The sequence below is a fragment of the Elephas maximus genome, chromosome 6, assembly GCF_024166365.1.
Source record: "Elephas maximus indicus isolate mEleMax1 chromosome 6, mEleMax1 primary haplotype, whole genome shotgun sequence".
Taxonomy (NCBI): domain Eukaryota; kingdom Metazoa; phylum Chordata; class Mammalia; order Proboscidea; family Elephantidae; genus Elephas; species Elephas maximus.
Window position 1 is genome coordinate 106,438,530 of NC_064824.1, and position 19,122 is coordinate 106,457,651.

At 35.7% G+C, this 19,122-nt stretch overlaps 2 protein-coding genes across 10 annotated transcripts in view; one reads left to right on the forward strand and one right to left on the reverse strand.

Moving 5' to 3' along the window:
* Positions 1 to 19,122, reverse strand: part of METTL21A (methyltransferase 21A, HSPA lysine) — a 373,666-nt gene that overhangs the window by 315,390 nt on the left and 39,154 nt on the right. The gene's annotated exons all lie outside the window — the stretch shown is intronic.
* The window catches only part of CREB1 (cAMP responsive element binding protein 1), a 62,864-nt gene that overhangs the window by 20,960 nt on the left and 22,782 nt on the right, over positions 1 to 19,122 (forward strand). For 2 of the 3 annotated variants that reach the window (XR_007517937.1, XM_049887987.1), the window contains exons 2-5: positions 3,194 to 3,315; positions 9,029 to 9,175; positions 9,971 to 10,012; positions 17,562 to 17,662. Coding sequence is in view for 2 of the 3 variants with exons in the window: in XM_049887987.1 (XP_049743944.1) it covers positions 3,202 to 3,315; positions 9,029 to 9,175; positions 9,971 to 10,012; positions 17,562 to 17,662 (404 nt within the window). In the remaining variant the exon portion in view is untranslated. The remainder of the gene's footprint in view (positions 1 to 3,193; positions 3,316 to 9,028; positions 9,176 to 9,970; positions 10,013 to 17,561; positions 17,663 to 19,122) is intronic. The other variant, XM_049887988.1, reaches the window with a different exon arrangement.

The following is a 19,122-nucleotide window of genomic DNA, read 5'->3' on the forward strand; positions in this document are numbered from 1 at the left end:
AAAAGTTGTAATTATGCCCTATACCTTAAATGGCAGAAAATATTAAATAGTCTCTGTGTGCAATAGTGTAAACAGAAAACAAAAGAAACATGATCTGTGCTTTATCGACAACCAGCCAACCATTTGGTGTTGAGTCAGTTCCCATTTATGGTGACCCCATTTGTGTCAGAGTAGAAGTGTGCTCCACAGGGTTTCCGGTGGCAGATTTTTCAGAATTAGATACCAGGCCTTTCTTTTGAGGTGCCTCAGAGTGAACTTGAACCTCCAGCCTTTTGGTTAGCAGCTGAGCACTTTAACTGTTTGCACTACCCAGGGACTCCATCTGTGCCTTAGATTTCTTTTAATCAAACGATGGAGTGAAACTATATATCCATAACAGCATAGCTAAAAAATTTTGGCTTGAAATAAAGTCTTTACCCTCATTCTAACAAAAATGATGACTCTTAGGGGAAAAATTGAGAAAAGTTTGTGGGTTTCTATTCTGACTTAGCTTGACTCTGTACTGTTCTTGATTGTGTCATTTGTATGTTTTACAGTTACTGAGATCAGGTTTTTTTTCCTTTCACAAGTTATTTTCTTTCAGACTAAAAGTATAGACATGTAGAGTAGTGAAACTGTTGTTTTCTATTACATACGATGCCTTAAACTTTGTAGATTAAAAGCATAGATCACAAGTGCACAACTCAATACATTGTCACAAGTGGTAATAATAGAAGTTATTTGATAATTTCTAAAATCAGGCTTTTTGGAAATGCTGGCTAAACAATTTAGGCAAAATTTAAGTAAAAATGATAATTTCATATTAAGAGTATCTGGTATTTGAAAGAGTTTTGTCAGCAGGTATCTCAAGATCATGATTGAAATACAGTTTGGTTCATTATTAATAAAAAATGTTATACATGACTTCTTATATTAAATTTTTTTTTTAATTGTACAAGTAATCCTGAATCCACATTCATGGTTTTTAAGACTAAAATGATGAGGTATGAAGAGTAAAAGGTGAAAGTCATCACCTTGTCCAGTTCCACCAAATCCTAATTCCTTCTCCAGAGCTGCTACTTACAGTTTAGTGTGTATAGCCTTCCACACCTTTTTCTGTACATATTCCTTTACAGCAATTTGTCTTGCTTGTTTTCAGGATAAATGAGGCTCTGTTTTACAATGTGTTCTGTGACTTGTCCTTTTACTCGGTCTGGCCTGAAAAGGTTTGCATGCCATTTTAGTTTGACTTCATTTTTTTTAATTGCTGTAATTTCTTTAATGGTCCTCCTAATGGTGGGTGTTCGTTTCTAGTTTTTTGGTATTATAAAGAGTTCTGTAGTGAACACCCTTGATTATCTGTCTTTGTAAACCAGTCAACAATAAGAGTTTCTTATTGACTAGTAGTTGTTCTGTATTTCGGATGTTATTGTGTTGATTAAATACATGGCAGATATTTTCTCCCAGCACCCTTGTCTTAGGACTTTTTTATCATATAAATGTTTTAAATAATAATGTCAAATCTGCTCATCTTTTCCTTTGTCTTCTGTGTTTTGTGGTATCTGGCATTTCTAAATTGTTTATATTCGTTTCCCCAGATAAATTTTTGCTTCCATTTTTAACTGTCACTTGTAAAACTTTCTGTTTACAGCACCTTGTGAATGATGGCAGAGTATATAAGTATGTGATATCTTGTGATGGTATGTAGTAATCGTGTAAGATCAGTGACAGTTTTAATTGTTGATTTCAAAGTTATATAATAAAGAATTCTAGAAAAGTATTGGGATTTTTGTGTTATTTGTGGAATATTCCCTCACTATTAATATATTTATTTAATAGATGTGACAGGCAATATGCTAGGCATTACATGAAAACAGTGGTGCACTAGTAGGATACGGCCCCGCTTCTCCTGATGCCTTTAGATAGGATTCCTTCCCCAGTTATCAGAAATTTCTTTAACCTCCATGTAGTTGCTGCTGCTAGGAATTGCTCTCCACTAAGTTCTGTTGTCATCCAGTGCCGGATTACGCAGCAGATACATTAAGCACTTAACAGAATGGAATTCAAAAAGTAAAAAAGATCAGCCTTGATTAACTTATCTAAAATTTTGCAATTAAAAATCTAAAATGAAGGTATTACACTCCCCCCTGCCCGGCGTGTGTGTGTATGTATGTGTGTGGTGTTGTGTACCACACATGGGGTGTGAGGAGTTGGAGCACTATAACTGTTTCAGTGTTTGGGGCCTCTCTTTTGGCTCTGTGGCCACTTATCTCGCTGCTCTACCTTGACACCCCACCACTTAGACACTAGAAACTTAGACCAAGTTTGTCCTATCAGTAGTCTCCGAACAGCCACCCCCATAACAACAGTTTATAGTTTCTCTGCTTTTTATAGGAGGGGATACCCTTATAGGAGGTACCACGAAGCCAGTATCTCATAGACCCTGTCATCAGCTCACTTCTACCTTCCAGCCTCTCTCTATTCCTGATTGGAACAGTTTGGAAAAATTCTAATTTTGCTGTCGTCCCTTTCACCCTCCATATTACTAAAAAAAAAAAAAAAAAATAGGATATATTAATTGTTGTAGTTAGGTGCTGTTGAGTCAGTTCTGTCTCATAGCAACTCTGTATGTACCACAGAACAAAACAGTGCCCAGTCCTGTGCCATGCTCACAGTCATTGTCCTTGAGCCCATTGTTGCAGCAACTGTGTCCATCTTGTTGAGAGCCTTCCTGTTTTCTGCTGACCCTGTAACTTTACCAAGCACGATGTCCTTCTCCAGGGACTGGTCCCTCCTGACAACATGTCCAAAGTATGTAGGACGCAGTCTTGCCATCCTTGCTTCTAAGGAGCGTTCTGGCTGTGCTTCTTCGAAGACAGATTTGTTTGTTCTTTTGGCAGTCCGCAATATATTCAGTATTCTTCACCAACACCACAGTTGTACATAATAGAAGAGAGGAATTCCTTCATACCTCTAGATGGCGTAATATCCCTTTAGGAAAGAACAGGGAAAAGAAAGTTTTGTTTGTTCTTAAGAGACTAGAACTTTTACAGCTCAGCAAATTTGGATTCCTTTGGCAATAACTCAGCTGCGTGATATTTTAACTAGATTTCTGAGTGCATTTGGAAACCTGTTATAACTTGAAATCTGCCTTTAAAGTCAACAAGAGCACAACGCACTGTAGTGCTTGTAACACTCTTCCATGTGATTGTAGGTAACTAAATGACCATGGAATCTGGAGCAGAGAACCAGCAGAGTGGAGATGCAGCTGTAACAGAAGCTGAAAACCAACAAATGACAGTTCAAGCCCAGCCACAGATTGCCACATTAGCCCAGGTATAAAAATATATATGGAACAGTTTCTCCAAGTTGTATCTCTTCCAAGAGGAGTGTGTTTTAGACAAGATAATTTTTATTACAGAGCTATACATAGAATGAGAAGAGATGTTCTTAGAATACCTATTAGTGTTAACCTTAGTTTAGAAATGATAGAATTAATTCAGTAATAAAACAGTAAAATATATTGTTAAACACTAATGCATTATTTGTAGGGACATGATTCAGAATACTACATTTTAATTGATGGGTAAATTAATTGCTTCTCTCAAACAAGGATGAAAACTGGCTGTGACAACTGCTTTTTTTTATATGGTACAGATTTATTTTGGGGGTGTGGGGGTACAGATCATCTGAAAAAGTTAAGTTTAAATGTGCTTAAACTAAATAGGATAAGCAAATAAATTGACACAGAAGTAGATTTCCAGGATGAAAGTAATTTTTGTTTCTTTTCCCTGGTGATCTGCTCCCATAAAGATTACAGCCAAGAAAACCCTTTGAGTCAGTTCTACTTTGTCACATGGTATCACAGTGTGAGAAACGACTTGATGGCACCCACAACATAAATATAATTCATGATTCTTTCCTTTTGTCTTGACTTTGTCTTAAACATTTTATCTTTAAAGTTATAGTTTCTTGTCTTAATTTTTTTCTTATGTATTTTTCCTCAAATACTTTCTTAACAGTTATATGTATACCTATGTGTATATGTATATGTATGTATATATACACACACACACACAAGAAGGAGCCCTGATGGTACAGTGGTTTAAGAGCTCAGCTGCTAACCAAAAGGACAGCAGTTTGAATCTACCAGCTGCTCTTTGGAAACCCAATGGGGCAATTCTACTCTGTTCTTTAGGGCCGCTATGGGTTGAAATTGGTTGGTATGCATGAGAAAGGTAGCCTAAAAGCCAAGTAGCAGGAATAAATTTACTGCGTAAGAGAGTGTGATATTGCTCTTTCAGGTGAAGTCCCCCAGGAGAAAATAAGCTGAATGGAGGCTCTGGGATGTCTAGTTTTAGCTTCCCCAAGAGTTTAAAAGCACTCATAGGGGAGTCACTGAGCATGAATGGATCTTGGGAAATAAGAAGGCTTACCACAGTGGGATGTCTGGTTCAGTTAAAGTGTGGACCAGATACTGGGCATCTAGCAGGAAAATAGCAGAAGGGATGGGCTGGCTGCTCTATGTTTTCTCCTAAGTTCTTTCAGGGTACACCTCCAGCCCTTGAGAGTAAGACAAAGCATTCTGGAGATGAAATGAATGAACTTGGCAGAGGCAGGTGGCAAGAACAAAGGGAGAAAAAAAGTTTTCTTTGGAATTTTGGAGGCGTTGATCTACAGTCAACATTTTCTTGTATTGCTATTTGAAAAGACTAAATCTATTTCTTATTTTGTATGTCTGGCATCTTATAAAATTTTTTCTTTATTCGCAGTCCTTTAAAACTTCATTCTGATGGTGTTGGTTTGGATCAGTTTTCATCCATTTATGCTATGTACTTTGGGGGCCATGTCTTAAGATTCGGGGCAATTTCTTTAAGTTATTTGGTTTATGATTTTTTTCCCCATTTTTCCCCTCTAGAATCCTTTTGATCCGCATGTTTTACCTCTAGTACTGATCTTCTAATTTTCTTTTCTCTCCTATTTCCTGTCACTTTGTCTTTTTGCTCTGCTTTCTGGAAGATTTCAACTTCACATTCCAACCCATCTGTTCAGTTTTTTATTTGTGTTGTCATATTCCTGAAGCCTCTTTTTTGTTCTCTGAATAGTCCTTTTATTTTTTAATACCATTATATTTGTATAAGGCAATATATTATCTCTGGGAATATTAGAGGCCGTTTTTTTTGTTTTTGTTTTTTTGCTTAAGTTTCATTTCCCCCACAAAGATTTTCCTCCGTATACTTCATTCCCCTCCCCCCTTCCCAATTGCTTTTGGTCTTTATCTTTCGTATTAGAAGCTTTCCCAAAATTTTTGATAATTTGTTAATTGTCTCGTTGGGTTTAAAATTCAAGAACCAAGAATTTGTATTGGAAACTCTCTGGATATGTTTGAGGCCCGACAACTGTGAGCTTCACTGGAGAGTGGTTGTGGTGGTCCCGAATGTCCGTATCTTTTAGATTTTTCCTCTTGAATTGGTCAGGTTACCTAGAGAATGCTTCATTAATCCCTTTTTTATAGAGTAAATACCTGGAAGCCAAACAGGAGAAGAGAGCTTGTGTTTGGTACTTCACCTTCAACAATGTCCGGTGCCTCTATCTCCCCAGAGACTAAATCTCTGTCTTTCTGTCAGAGTTAGGTATGTTAGTTGCTCTTCTACAGGGATTTTGGGAGGAGATCCAGGTGCTTCTCAAAGAGCCTTCAACCAAGTCTTCCATATTTTCATTCCACCTCCCAGGGTGCCTTAGATCCTGAGCCTCTTGAGGATTCTGTGGCCTTCCTTGCCTCCAGCTTATAAGTTGGCCTTCTGAGGTTTTCCAGGCTCATTACCATTCATACATCTGTTTTCAGTCTCCAAAACCCTATTGACATTAGCTCCTTTCCCATTTACACTCATGTGATTTTGCTATAAAAACAAAAGCAGTCCCATCAGGTTTAAGTGGGAATGGAGAGGAAGCAAAATTATAAGCATGAATTTGATTTGTCATCTTTATCAGGTTTTTAAAAGAGGAGTGACATGATCAGATTTGAGTTTTAGGTCCACTGATAACCTGTTCCCATTTATTTTGTTGTTGTTGTTCTTTTTATTCCCAACTATAAAGTTTTTTTTCACTTGCTTATCCAATTTCCTTAACCACATATACATTTGGGGGTAATTTTCACTCATAATTCTTACACTTATTATTTTTTAATGTTACCTTGTAAATATTAGAACAGTATAATAAAATTCTCAAATCCAAGATGATTTTGATTTTATCAATGATCAGGAAAAACAAATTTAACCTAACTAGTAAAAAAAAAAAAAAAATCACATTAAAACAATAATGAGATAGCCTATTTTGCTTTTAGAATTTACAGATTTTTAAAAGTAAAAACAAAACAAAAAATATTGGTTTTGACTGTGAGAATGTAAGTTTTTATGGATTAAGTAAAGAATTAGGATATCCAGTAATAAGGAATTTATTAAATAATTTATGTAATGTTTTACTGTTACACAACCACTAAACGATTAAAGAAGACTAGTGGTATGGAAAGATTCAGAATGGATTTTAGAGATAGCACGTTAATAAAAGTTGTATGTATGTGCCTTAAAAAACACCTAGAAGATCTATAGCAAAAATATTAATAGTGATTAGCTCTGGGTGGTAGGAATAGAAATGGTTTTTATTTCCTTTTTGTGTTTCTGTATTTAATAAACTTGTAATGAAAAGAGCCATTATAATAGAATGATCGGGGTAGAGAAGGGATTGTTTGTTGAGTAAGCTGGTTATATTTACCCTAGAGAAGACTCAGGGAAGAGAACATAGTAATTGCTTCAAATGTTAGAAGAGCTTTTATATGGAAGTGAGATGATATACTCTGAATAACCTTAAGTTTGGTTCTCAAACTTCAGGGTAGGGGAGCATATTCTTGGATCAATCAGAGATTCTGACTTTTCAGATAAGCAGCCTGTGTGACTCAAATGCAGGTAGTCCATGGATCACATCTTTGAGAACCACTCCCTAAAAAGCAAGACTTACAGTTACTGACCAGAGAGAAAGTGATTAATAAGGAAAGACTTCCCAGTTGTCCAAAGATGGAAGCTCATAGTTTTAACTTCTGCCAAAGACTCTGCCTTTGATAGGGATCTTTGCTCCAGTCTTCACAGCCAGATATTTAACTGCCTTCTAAACATCTCTGCAAATTCAGATGTCAGACCATTCCCATCATCTTCTATCGCCTCCCAAACCACCAAAAAGCTTCTCCTTACTTCTTGCATTGCCTGTTTCAGTTGATGGCCTACCATTTGCCAGTCTTCACTTGAACATGAAGCATCTGAGTTATCTTTGATTTCTCTCTCACCTTCTTCACCCATTTATTCAAAATGCCCTGCCTGGTCTGCTTCTTGAATTTTCATTAAATCACTTCTTTCATTCCCATCCCTACTGCTCTATTTCTGGCCTTTATCATTTCACCTGACTCCTGTATAGGATTTCTCTACCGATCTGCTCACCTCTAGTTTTTTCTTCCCCTGAAATATATATATATATAAATCTTTCATACTGCTACTGAAGTGATCTGTCTAAAATGCAAACCTCACCATAACGATATTCAGGAATTCAAAAGACCTTCATTGGCTTCCCCAATACCCTCAGGATAAAGTGCAAGTTCTTGAATATGACACAGAGTTCTTCATGACTAGCCTATCTTGCCCCTGCCCACCTCGGTTATTTCATCTCTTCCCACTCCTACATTATATAGTAACACACTTAGGTGCCCCAGTAGACTGAACTGTTTTTGCTCCTTCTTTGCCACACACAGACTCATGCTGTTTCTCTTTGCTTTTACTAGTGAGGAGTTCCTGGGTGGTGCAAACAGTGAGGTATTTGACTACTAGCTGAAAGGTTGGCAGTTCAAACTCAGCTAGACATTCCTCAAGAGATAGGCCTGGCGATCTGCTTCTGAAAGATCACAGCCTTAAGCCCCATGAGCAGTTCTACTCTGCACACCCATGAGTCAGAATTGACTAAATGGCAACCAACATTAACAACAACCTGTCTGCCTTTAAATTTCTGCTCCTCTACCTTGTAAGTTATAAGAGGCCTAATTTGTATTCTTTGTTTCAAATTCATATCCTTCTCTGGTAGCCTCACTACTCTTAGATTGCATTGGTGGCTTTCCTCGATGTGTCCATTTTTTTCTAAGCAAATCTCATTACTGCACTAAAGTATATTTACTTTTGTCTCTCTTCCCCATTCCTTCACTCCTCCCCCCATGAGTCCTTGAGGGCAGGGACCCATGTATGTCTCATTTTTGTAGTCTCAGTTCTAACGTCCTGACACGTTTGTTATTGTTCTTGTGTGCTGTCGAGTCGATTCCAAGTCATAGCAACCTTTCTTGTTAAGGAAAAGGCATACTTGTTATTTTTATGCTGTATATTTTTTTTTATATATTTTAAGGTATATATTTTTTCTAGACTTGGTAGGTCAGTTTTGCCTGAGATTGAGAGCCCTCGTCAGTAATAGAATAATTAAGTTTAGAACATGGTTTATTTAATACATAATATTTTGAAGATTTATGGTTTTCAAGGCTAACATATCATTTGGCCTTGGGTAAATTACTTAGGGTCGCTGTGAGTTGGGATCGACTCGACGGCAACGGGTTTTTTTTGTTCGTTTGAGCAGTGATTATTTCTGTCTCTAAAATAAAGATAATCCTTACTGCCTAGTCTTCTATAGGATTTATTTGAAGACAAAAATGAAAAATTAGATATAAAAACAGGTGGGAAAATGTAAAACACCATACAAATTAAAGTGGTATTTAGTGTTCAGAGGAAACGTGTGTTACATGTTTTGATAGCACATTAAAAAAGTTTATTGGTGGGGAGGAGTTAAAAGGTAGTTTTATTTTGTTTTAAGAATATTATATGTAATTATTAGTGTCTTTCCCATCAATGAAATACTTATCTAGCAGAAAGATCATCTTTTTGCTGCTAAAAAGTTACTTCATATTGAACATGAATACTCTAAAGAAGGTATCTGTGATGGTAATTTTTTTCCATGTTCAACACCATAGGTATCTATGCCAGCAGCTCATGCAACATCATCTGCTCCCACGGTAACTTTAGTACAGCTGCCCAATGGTCAGACAGTTCAAGTCCATGGAGTTATTCAGGCGGCCCAGCCATCAGTTATTCAGTCTCCACAGGTCCAGACAGTTCAGGTATGTGTATAAAAAGTTGTACATCTACTTTCATAACTATTGTTTATAGCCATATCTCTCTCCTTTTATTAGTAATGAAAATAGGAACACACCTAGTAAAGTTAATTTTACTTCACAGTGGAGGAATATGCTGCGTCTATATAGGAACATGTGTATACAAAAACAGACATATACGAAAAAGACTTTATTAAGCTAAAGGAGAAAAAATAATTCATTGGAGTAAGTAAATACATGAGATAAAGTGGAAATTTGGGGGGACAAACAGTGTCTGATGGAGAGACTAGACAACTAGTTCGAAATAAAAGTGAAAGAATGTCATGAAGCAGCTACCATATGGTGCTTTGGATAGATGTACCTCAGTTAAGGAAAATTGATATACAAAAATAACACTGTAATTATTTTTTAAACCTGCAGTTGGGGGTAAAAACCCTCATCAAAAATTAACAACCTTACTTAAGATATTATTTGAACTTAGTGATCACATAAAACACATGTGCTTAGGGTTTTTAGTCAGATGATATAACTTTGAAATAATGGTATATTCATAAGGTGAACCTTAAGGGTCAGGAATTATACTACTCATACTGCCCTGCTTTTTGGAGAAATTGTGTTCCTTTGGATTGGATCCAATGGGAATAAAGGCATAGTAGACCTCTGAAGGTGACTACTTAACTGTAGGGAACTGAGAGCAATATAGATCTCTGCAGATGAGCTTATTAAAAAAAAAAAAAAAAAGAACATTCATTCAAGTAGGCCATAACCCCAGCCTCCCATTTCATATTTTTTGCTTCACAGTCTTCCTGTAAGGACTTAAAAAGACTTTTCTCCGGAACTCAGGTGAGTCCTAGGTCCTAGATTTGGAGAAAACTATTGTTAGAAAGGAAGGTGAGAACTTTGTCTTTGTCCTTCTCCTCTTTAAACATGAAATTTCAAGATTGGCATGAAAACCCTTAGAGACCGTCTAAGTCTAGGCCGTACTTGCTACTCACCCATCCCTCATTCTGTTGCCTAATTCCCATATATAATGTTTTTCCTCTCCCCCACATGGTAGTCCAGCATTATTTTTAACACTTCTAGGGAGAGGAAGCTCTAACTCCTGAGGTGACGTATTTACAATCAGGGATGATTGCTAAAATAGTCTTCCCTGTGGTGAGCCAAAATGTTTTTCTAAACCTTTTACCTAGTGATCCCTGCTCTATCTTATGAAACTAGGTAAGCTAATCTAATTCCTTTTCTGTTGGACTCCTTCCTATTCCTCATTTCCCACACCCTTCCAATTGTAAAAATTTTTCCAGACTAAACAACCTCCTGTTTTTCTTCAGCTATTTTTTATATGGTCTAGTTTTGATTCTTCTTCATCATCCTGATTGTTTTCTTCTGTGGGAGATTGAGTATGGTAGCCAGAATTAGTTGAAATAGTCTAAATATGCATTTATAGAGGGAAGAAATGCATCCTTTGTTCTGCAGGCATTCTATAAATGTCATCAAGGAGCATGTTAGATTTTGTCAGCTATATTATGCTATTGAGTTATTGAGCAGCTGTTTTCTACATCTACCACATTCTGTCCCTGAGCTTTTGGTTTTGTTGACCACGTAAGTGGGAAAAGGAAATGTCATGTGAAACCATCAAGTTATATGAATACCCATGCTGAAAGATACTGGGAATGGAATTTGTTATCAAGTAGAAGACAGTGTTGTCCAAGTAAAGACCTAAGAACTTGATGTTTCTGTGGAACCACCATTACCATGAGCAATAGTCTCCTACTCTTTGCCTCAGTTTTTATTTTGTTGAATGCTACCTTCCCATTCTCTATACTGTGCTGTATTGTTCCCCTCCCCATATTCTCATCTTGACAGTAGTAGAAAAAACTTGACCTCTGAACTAGGAGACCTAGACTCCAGACCAGGTATGGGCATTGATAAGCCAAAATGACCTTGGGCAAGTCAGTCTTTACTTTTTCACTTATAGAAGGAGGTCTTTCTATAAAGAACACAGAAAAATTACTAAAATTACAGCCACCAGATTTGTTAAGTTTACAGTTTTTAGTTATATATTTAATTGTTGATTGTATTCTTAATTTTAATTTTTATATTGGGGTAAAATAATTTCTGTGCAGGTGCTTATATGGCCATTAACGATAGAAGTATGTACTTAATCTTTTTAAGAAAACATTTTTTCATTAAGGTGAGTTATGCCTATTATTTTAAGTTTAAGTATTTAAGAAAGAGAAGTTGGGCTTCTTGAAGACTGGATTCTACAAATAGAGACAGAAATATAGTTGTTGGTTTTTTGGGGGGGTTTTCTATTTTGTTTTTCTTTCAAGGGTCTAAATCATGGAGAATCTGTTAAACTTTAATGGTCATTTCAGCTGATATAAACAGTAATTAGCACTAATAAATAGGAAGTAATCTACAACATCAGAAGAGGTGATCATACAAGGAGAGGAGTGGTTCCTCAGACTCCTAAATAGGAGGATATTAGTATTCTAGACCAGCATTTCCAAAATATACAAGGTACGTTTCTCTCGATGTGAGAATAAGGTATTAAGACTTCTATTTACAGTCTTTTAATCTAAAAATTCTAGAAACTAAGCTGTACTAATATTTCATATATGGCTTGACATTGGTACCCTAACTTTATCCTTAAATCTGGAAGTTACACCTCACAGATGATCTGAATATCCCCCTAAAAATAATGGGAGTCATATCATGTATAGGGACTGACAGTGGCATCCTCGCTTTTTTGCTACTTAGTTTTGGCCATATTTCAGTATAGTGCAATTTAAATGTGCCAGAGGATTTATGTATTATATTATCTTCGATTAATACATTAATTCTACCAACAAATTTTTATTGATCACATGCTATGTGCCAGTCACTGTTAGGAGTGCTGGGATAGATAGCATTGAACAAATACTCAGTCTTTATTCTGGTGAAGATCATGTATGACTGAAGAGACACAAACAATGAACAAATAAAATATGTCAGGTGGCAATAAGTTCTGGGAAGACGATTAAAGCAGGGTGAAGGGATAGAGAATGATGTGAGGGGAATAGGGTGATCAGGTCAGAGGGTGAGCAGACCAGAAGACAGTGAAGAAGTTAAGGTGTACTAATAATCTGGGAGAGCATTCCAGGTAGAAGAAAAAGTAAATTCAAAGGCTCTGAGAGGAGAGTATGCTTGGCATATCAAGAAATAGCAGGAAGATGTTGATGTAGGAGAGTGAGCAAGGGAGAGTAGTTGGAGATGAGATTTTCGATAGAGTCTTTTGACAGTACTTCGTAACGTGATGGCAGACAACCCTGAAAATCTGTACACATAGAGTTTCAATGATGATCACGTAACATAGTGTTTAAGAGTTGTCTATTAAAGGTGAGTTATTTATTTTTCTTTTACATTAAGACATATGTTCCAAAGTTTCCGATCTTTTTAATGATGGCCAGCAAAGACTTGCAGGGAATCTATTACCTAACAGATATTTTTGGAAAAAGAAATCTGTTTGAACTATCCTTTCTGGGGAAAAATGACATTTTAACTATGCATGAGAGAGTAACTGCTATTTGGAAGAAACTTGTGCTGTGGAGAGAACATTTTAAAAATGGAAGCTTGGAAATGTTTCCATGCTTATATTTATTTTTTACTGCAAATGGTGTTAAGTTTGTCATCTCTAAAAATTCTAAGAAATTTTGTAAACTATTTGGAAATCTTCTAAGAGTTCTAGTAGGTGTTGAGCTTGTTAAAAATATTAAATTGTAACACCTTATTACATGCAATAACTGAGAGCCAGGGAGATGGAAATACACTAGATAAATCTCATCAAAAGCTTTCATAATTGATAGATAAAAATGAAAAATGATTGTCTTATTTAGTAAGCCCAGCAGAAAATTCACTTAATTTTGAATCTGCATCTTATTGTGAGATCTGTTTTTCAACAATAGCAGGTATTGAATCACATTTCAAAAACTTGAGCCTAGAATCAGATTTTTGTGTTACTATTTTTATTATAAAGTATTAAAATGAAGATTTTTTTAATGAAGCATATTAAATCACATCATTCTCACTATTAGTGAAGCGTTAAGTGATTTCAAGAAATTTAGAAATAAATTTTTAATATGTTTTTATTTTATCTCTTCAAAATTTTTGTTTTATAATATGAATAATCATAAAATTACAAGATTAAGGTATGTATGTAAAATTTTTTATTTACAAGTGTGATCTGCAGATCAAAAGAATTTGGAGATTATTGTTCTAGACTTTTATTAAGCTTCTTAGCTTCTTAATCTAGTGAGTAAAAATCTGCACCTGCCATGGGTCTCAACTCTACCCAGGGAAAGTACAGGTAGTCCCTGACTTACAATGGGGTTCTGTTCTGACCAGTCCATCGTAAGTTGTTTCTGAGGTAAGTTTAATACCTCAAATTATTTTTTAGTTTTCATTATTATTGCATTTTATTATCAGTATCTTTGTAAATCTGATCTTTGTCTTTGAGAGTTGGAAACATTACATATAAACTTACAGATATGTTTTAATACATACATTAAAAAAATACACAAATCATAAAAATTTACTCCAGTGATAAAAAAGAGTTGGATGACCTTGGCATTTTGTCAATTATGGTAGTAACTCCACTTGTGGAAGGTTCTAGATTATCCCTGGGAATGGGGATGACATTTCTAGTCAGAAAATTAGAGTTAACCTGTATGGTCCTTTTCTTTTTTTCTTCATTCATTTCGAGGTAATATTTCTTATTTCCTGAATCTGCCTATAGTCTTTAGCTAAGTGATCAGTGTTTAGGCCCATGGGTTCAAGCAACTGAAGCCCCTGATTTAGTTTAGTTCAGCTAATCCTTTACTGTAAAAAATTTTTGACAACTTCTTCCTCTTCCTCATTAAAAAAAAAAAAAAATGGACGGTCATAAGTATGGTTCATCATAATGCGAATAAGTCATAAGTCAGGGACTACCTGTACTTAAGTTTCCAGGGGACCACGTATAGTTTGAGAAAACATCTAATGTTACCATTATTTTTGGGGGGGTCTAGTCGCTATGTAATTTTGAAATTTCAAATAATATTATGACAAGAAGGTTTTTTCCTCACTTTGTATAACAAATAGGAGGTATTTTAAACAAAAAGCAGAGAAATATAGATCTAAATATTGTGTATGAAATTGGTTTGGCTTTTCGAAATGTTCTTGACTTACAAATAGCGAAAATTAAATACGTGTCAAAGGATCTCAAGAAGGAGTCAGTAAAAGGAAAGGTGACAGCAGGCAAGGGCCAGGGGAAGGGAATCTATCATTGGCATGTGACAGTAATCCATGGTATGTATAATTGGGATATAAGTTTTCAAATGGTTGTTATTAATAATTTTTAAAACATTGAACTATGGTGGCTCAGTGGTTAAAGCACTTGGCTGCTAACCAAAAGGTTGGTGGTTCAAACCCTGCCATCCAGTCCTTGGGAAGATGTGGCAGTCTGCTTCCGTAAAGATTTACAGCCTCGGAAACCATATGAGGCAGTTCTGTTCTGTCTTGTAGGGTCACTGTTAATCGAAATCAACTCGAGAGCAGTGGGTTTGGTATTGGGTTTATACTGCACTATAATTATTATCATTTATAAGAAAGTTTTTTGACATGATTTGTATTAACCTCAGAAATACAAGTTCAGTATGCTTTTTTTGTTTTTAGTCAGTTCATAGGGATTGGCTTTTTAGTTCTAAGTTCTCCCTGGATAGTATCCTCAAAGAGGAAATGTTACTTTCGTGATGTGATGTGAATAGCTCTGAATAACCTTTACATTTAAAGAGTTGTAATCACCATACGGTGATAAGTTAATTCCTTCTGTCTGAATATACAACATCTTTTAGATCACAGGAGGGAACCTTTTGTCCACTAAGGGCCATAGATCAACTGCATTTGGGGAAAAAAGAAAAAGAAAAACACCATCAAAGTCCACATATAAAAAACATTTATTTCATTTGATATTGTTCTTTGGGTAGCTTACCTAGCATGTTTGGGGATTTTTTTTTAAATAAGTTTCAGCTTGGGGATGTTATATTTCCCATTCCAGAGTCACTATATGTCCTTAAAAGAAGGGTGAGGAATATGAGAGTCAAGCAAAGAGGGCAGAGGGAGGAAGAAAGTAACAGAGTTCTAAGTGGAATATTAATGAAGATAAACAATATTTATCGTGGTACTGTCCATTTTGAGTTCAGCCTTATTACATCTTGAAATTCTGGCCCTCTGTTAAGACCTTTTCGTAGTTCCTGATCTGTTAAATGTGTCTGAGAATTCATTCTGTGTGGTCTATACCCTGCAGCTGCCAATTAGTAAGAAATAATTTCCTGTGCTCCTTTAGCAGTAACTATAGCATTATTACTCTGCAGAGAATCACAGTTTATCAGTTATTTTTAAATTAATTAAATGTTGCCTGTTAATTTTTAAGTATTTAAAAATTATACGTCTTAAACTTTAAGTTTTTAGGTAGAGCACATTATATTATTATAGGTGTACTTTATAGAGCATTATTTACTCAACACAGTTCATTTTAAAGTGAGCGTGTTTATCACAAAACCTTGTCAAAATGAGTGCTTATTCTCCAGAGCCCTGAGCCTCAGACCACATAAAAAGAGTACCTTCGGAATTTCTCACTGCTTCTGAATATTTTTTCTTACTGCCATTGCCAGAAATTTAGACAGGGTGCTAACCCACACAGACGCTTTTGCCTTGGTTAAATCTAACCAAGATTATAAGCATTGAGCTCAGTAAAGAGCATGACAGCCTACTGCTGATTAGACTAAAGAAACTTGGATAAAAATTTGTCAGACAGGTATGCCTAGGTGAGTGAACTTCTAGTCTAGAAATGGACTAAAAATGCCTTGTGGCTCCACTACTTTCTAGCTTTGTGACTTGGGTGAGTTATTTAACCTGTTTGTGTCTTAGTTTTTCCATCTATTAAATGGACATAATAGAGGGCTCTTAATAAATGCTAGTTGCTGTTACTATTATCATTCCCATGTAAAATCTTTATTCATGTGTTATTTTCCAGTTCGGAGATAGTTTCCAGAAATGCACGTTCTCTACCTTGAATTTTTGCTCGATAAAAATTATAGCATGCCAACTTTGAAACATGTAACCAGAGGTTTTTTTTTTTTTCAATTAATTATTCATTCATTCATTCATTCATTGTGCTTTAAGTGAAAGGTTACAAATCAAGTCAGTCTCTCATACAAAAAGTTATACACAGCTTGCTATATAACCCTAGCTGCTGTCCCCCTGATGTGACAGCACACTCCTCCTCTCCACCCTGTATCCCCCATGTCCATTCAGCCAGCTCCTGTCCCCCTCTGCCTTCTCATCTCGCCTCCAGACAGGAGTTGCCCAGATAGTCTCGTGGGTCTACTTGAGCCAAGAAGCTCACTCCTCACCAGTATCATTATCTATCTTATAGTCCAGTCCAATCCCTGTCTGAAGAGTTGGCTTCAGGTATGGTTCCAGTCTTGGGCTAACAAAGGGTCCCTCTAGTCTGTCAGGCCATTAAGCCTGGCCTTTTCACGAGAATTTGAGATCTGCATCCCACTGTTCTCCTGCTGCATCAGAGACTCTGTTCCATTCCCTGTCAGGGGAAGGGTTTATTATAACTTGCCAAAAACCACAGTCCAGAAGGTTGTGGTGATATCACCAATCTTAATTAGTACAGTTATAAATATACAAGTGTTTACACAGTAGACAAAAATATTTGTATAGAAACTCTATGGGGCAGTTCTACTCTGTCCTATAGGGTCGCTATGAGTTGGAATCGACTCGATGGCAATGGGTTATATAGACTTAAGACTGTATGTAGTTACTCTTTCCCTCATATCAGAAATCTTACTTTAGTTGGTAGTTTTAACAACTGAAAGGAAATAACTGACAACATTGATACATTCAGGATTGATTACATGGAGTCCTAAAAGAGATTACTCTGCATTTGGATATCACAAAAGTTTGATGTTGACCAAAAAAAATTTAAGTTCTCTGCCTTGGTGTCACAGTGATTAAGAGCTCGGCTACTAACAAAAAGGTTGGCAATTTGAATCTACCACCTGCTCCTTGGAAACCCCGTTGGGGCAGTTCTACTCTGCCCTGTAGGGTTGTTATGAGTTGTAATTGACTGAATGGTGACAAGTTTGGTTTTGATTTTGGACTTCATCTTTTATAATCTATAGAGTAAAGGGAAAGGTAGGTAAAGTGAGTATGGTTGTCTCCCGTAAGAACTGATTTTTTTTTTCTATCGAAGTATTTATAAGGTTTAAATATATCTTTTTGTATTTGACTTTTCTTTAAAATTCATAAAAATTTTATGGGAACTAAATTTGATTATCAAGATAAAGTTCTTCTTTATTTTCAGATTTCTACTATTGCAGAAAGTGAAGATTCACAGGAATCAGTGGATAGCGTTACTGATTCCCAGAAACGAAGAGAGATTCTTTCAAGGAGGCCTTCTTACAGGTATGGAAATTAATAGTTAAAAGAACTCAGAATCAAAGATAAACAGGAGTAGTTGCAGGTAAGGAGATGTTAGAAGGCAGCTGAAGTCAGTGCCTTTGGATTATTTCTTTCATCTTAAGTTACTTCTCTCATGTCGAAGCTTATTTTATGGAATAAGAGCATTTCTTCCTCTGAACAATCCTGGATAAACACTAATTTTTCTTTTCCTCTTTTTGTAGACTATACTGGCTGCTGTCTTTCTTTTAGAAAGTTTGAAATACATTTGATACGGTTATAGCAGTTTTCCAGTTATATGTCAGCTCTGAGACTATGCTAATTTACTAGTTGTGTCAGAATGATGTTTTGCTGGCACCCTCAAATTTTAGGGGCAATTTACTGTAGTTTTTGTGCTGAGCTAATATTCTTCCTTGTTATTAGCATAAGTTATTTCTATTTTCCAAAGAGATATTGAATTTTTTTTTTTTTTTTTTACTGTCCTTACTTGGTTACTAGACTATCCTTTATCTCTGTCCTCACTACTAAAGATCCTAAATGATGAATACCAATAAATTGGTTTTGAAGTCTTAAGAAATTTTATGATCCTGAGTATATGCTGTACGTATTTATACTCCTAATTTCTTTTGTTTTAAATATAGCTAATGTTAGGTTTTGACTTGAAGTAAATCTCAGATTAGTATATACCACCTTTGATCCTGAAGCAGATGGAACCAGGTTCTAAGAAACAAGCCACATGGTTTCTCTTTATATATTTAAATATAAAAATTTTAAGTTCTAGGCAAAACTTAGCTGTAGAGCTCATAAAGTGAGCTTGATATTGAAGAAAATTCACCTTTATTTGCCTTAATTGGCTTATAACCTAAATTCTAGTGAAGGTCATTAAAATACTAAAACCTGAATTAATAATCAAATGCAGGATGCTGTGAGACCACAGATACGTAGAGAAAAAGTTGCGTTCATGAAAGGTAATAATATCTTTGCTTACAGTGAAACCTTCTCAGTGGAGTACCATTATTTTGTTTTAAGTTTATGAATTCCTGAAACCAGACTCTATGTCTCAATTATAGCATGGTAATTAATAAAAGTTATTAGGATATGCTTGTGAGACATATATCATAATACGAGGTGAATTTTTATTGGAACAACCAGCTTTATAGTGATTAGCTTATATGCAGAGGAAGTTCCCAAAATGCTCTCTACTTGGCTCATCTGGCTTGGTATTTTTATTAACAAGTAAGCTGAAAAACATAGAAGCCACGCTTAACAGATTTGCAAATGACAACCTTACAGAAAAATTCCCTGATGAAAGGAAGAATAAGTATTTTGAAAGTTCATAGCAGCCAAGGGAAATACACTGAAACAAAACGAATGAAATGTTGGGGCTAATTATTGTAAAGTTTCCAAACTTGGGTTTAAAATAAAATCAGTTATTCAAGTATAGAATTCTGGATCAAGAATTCATT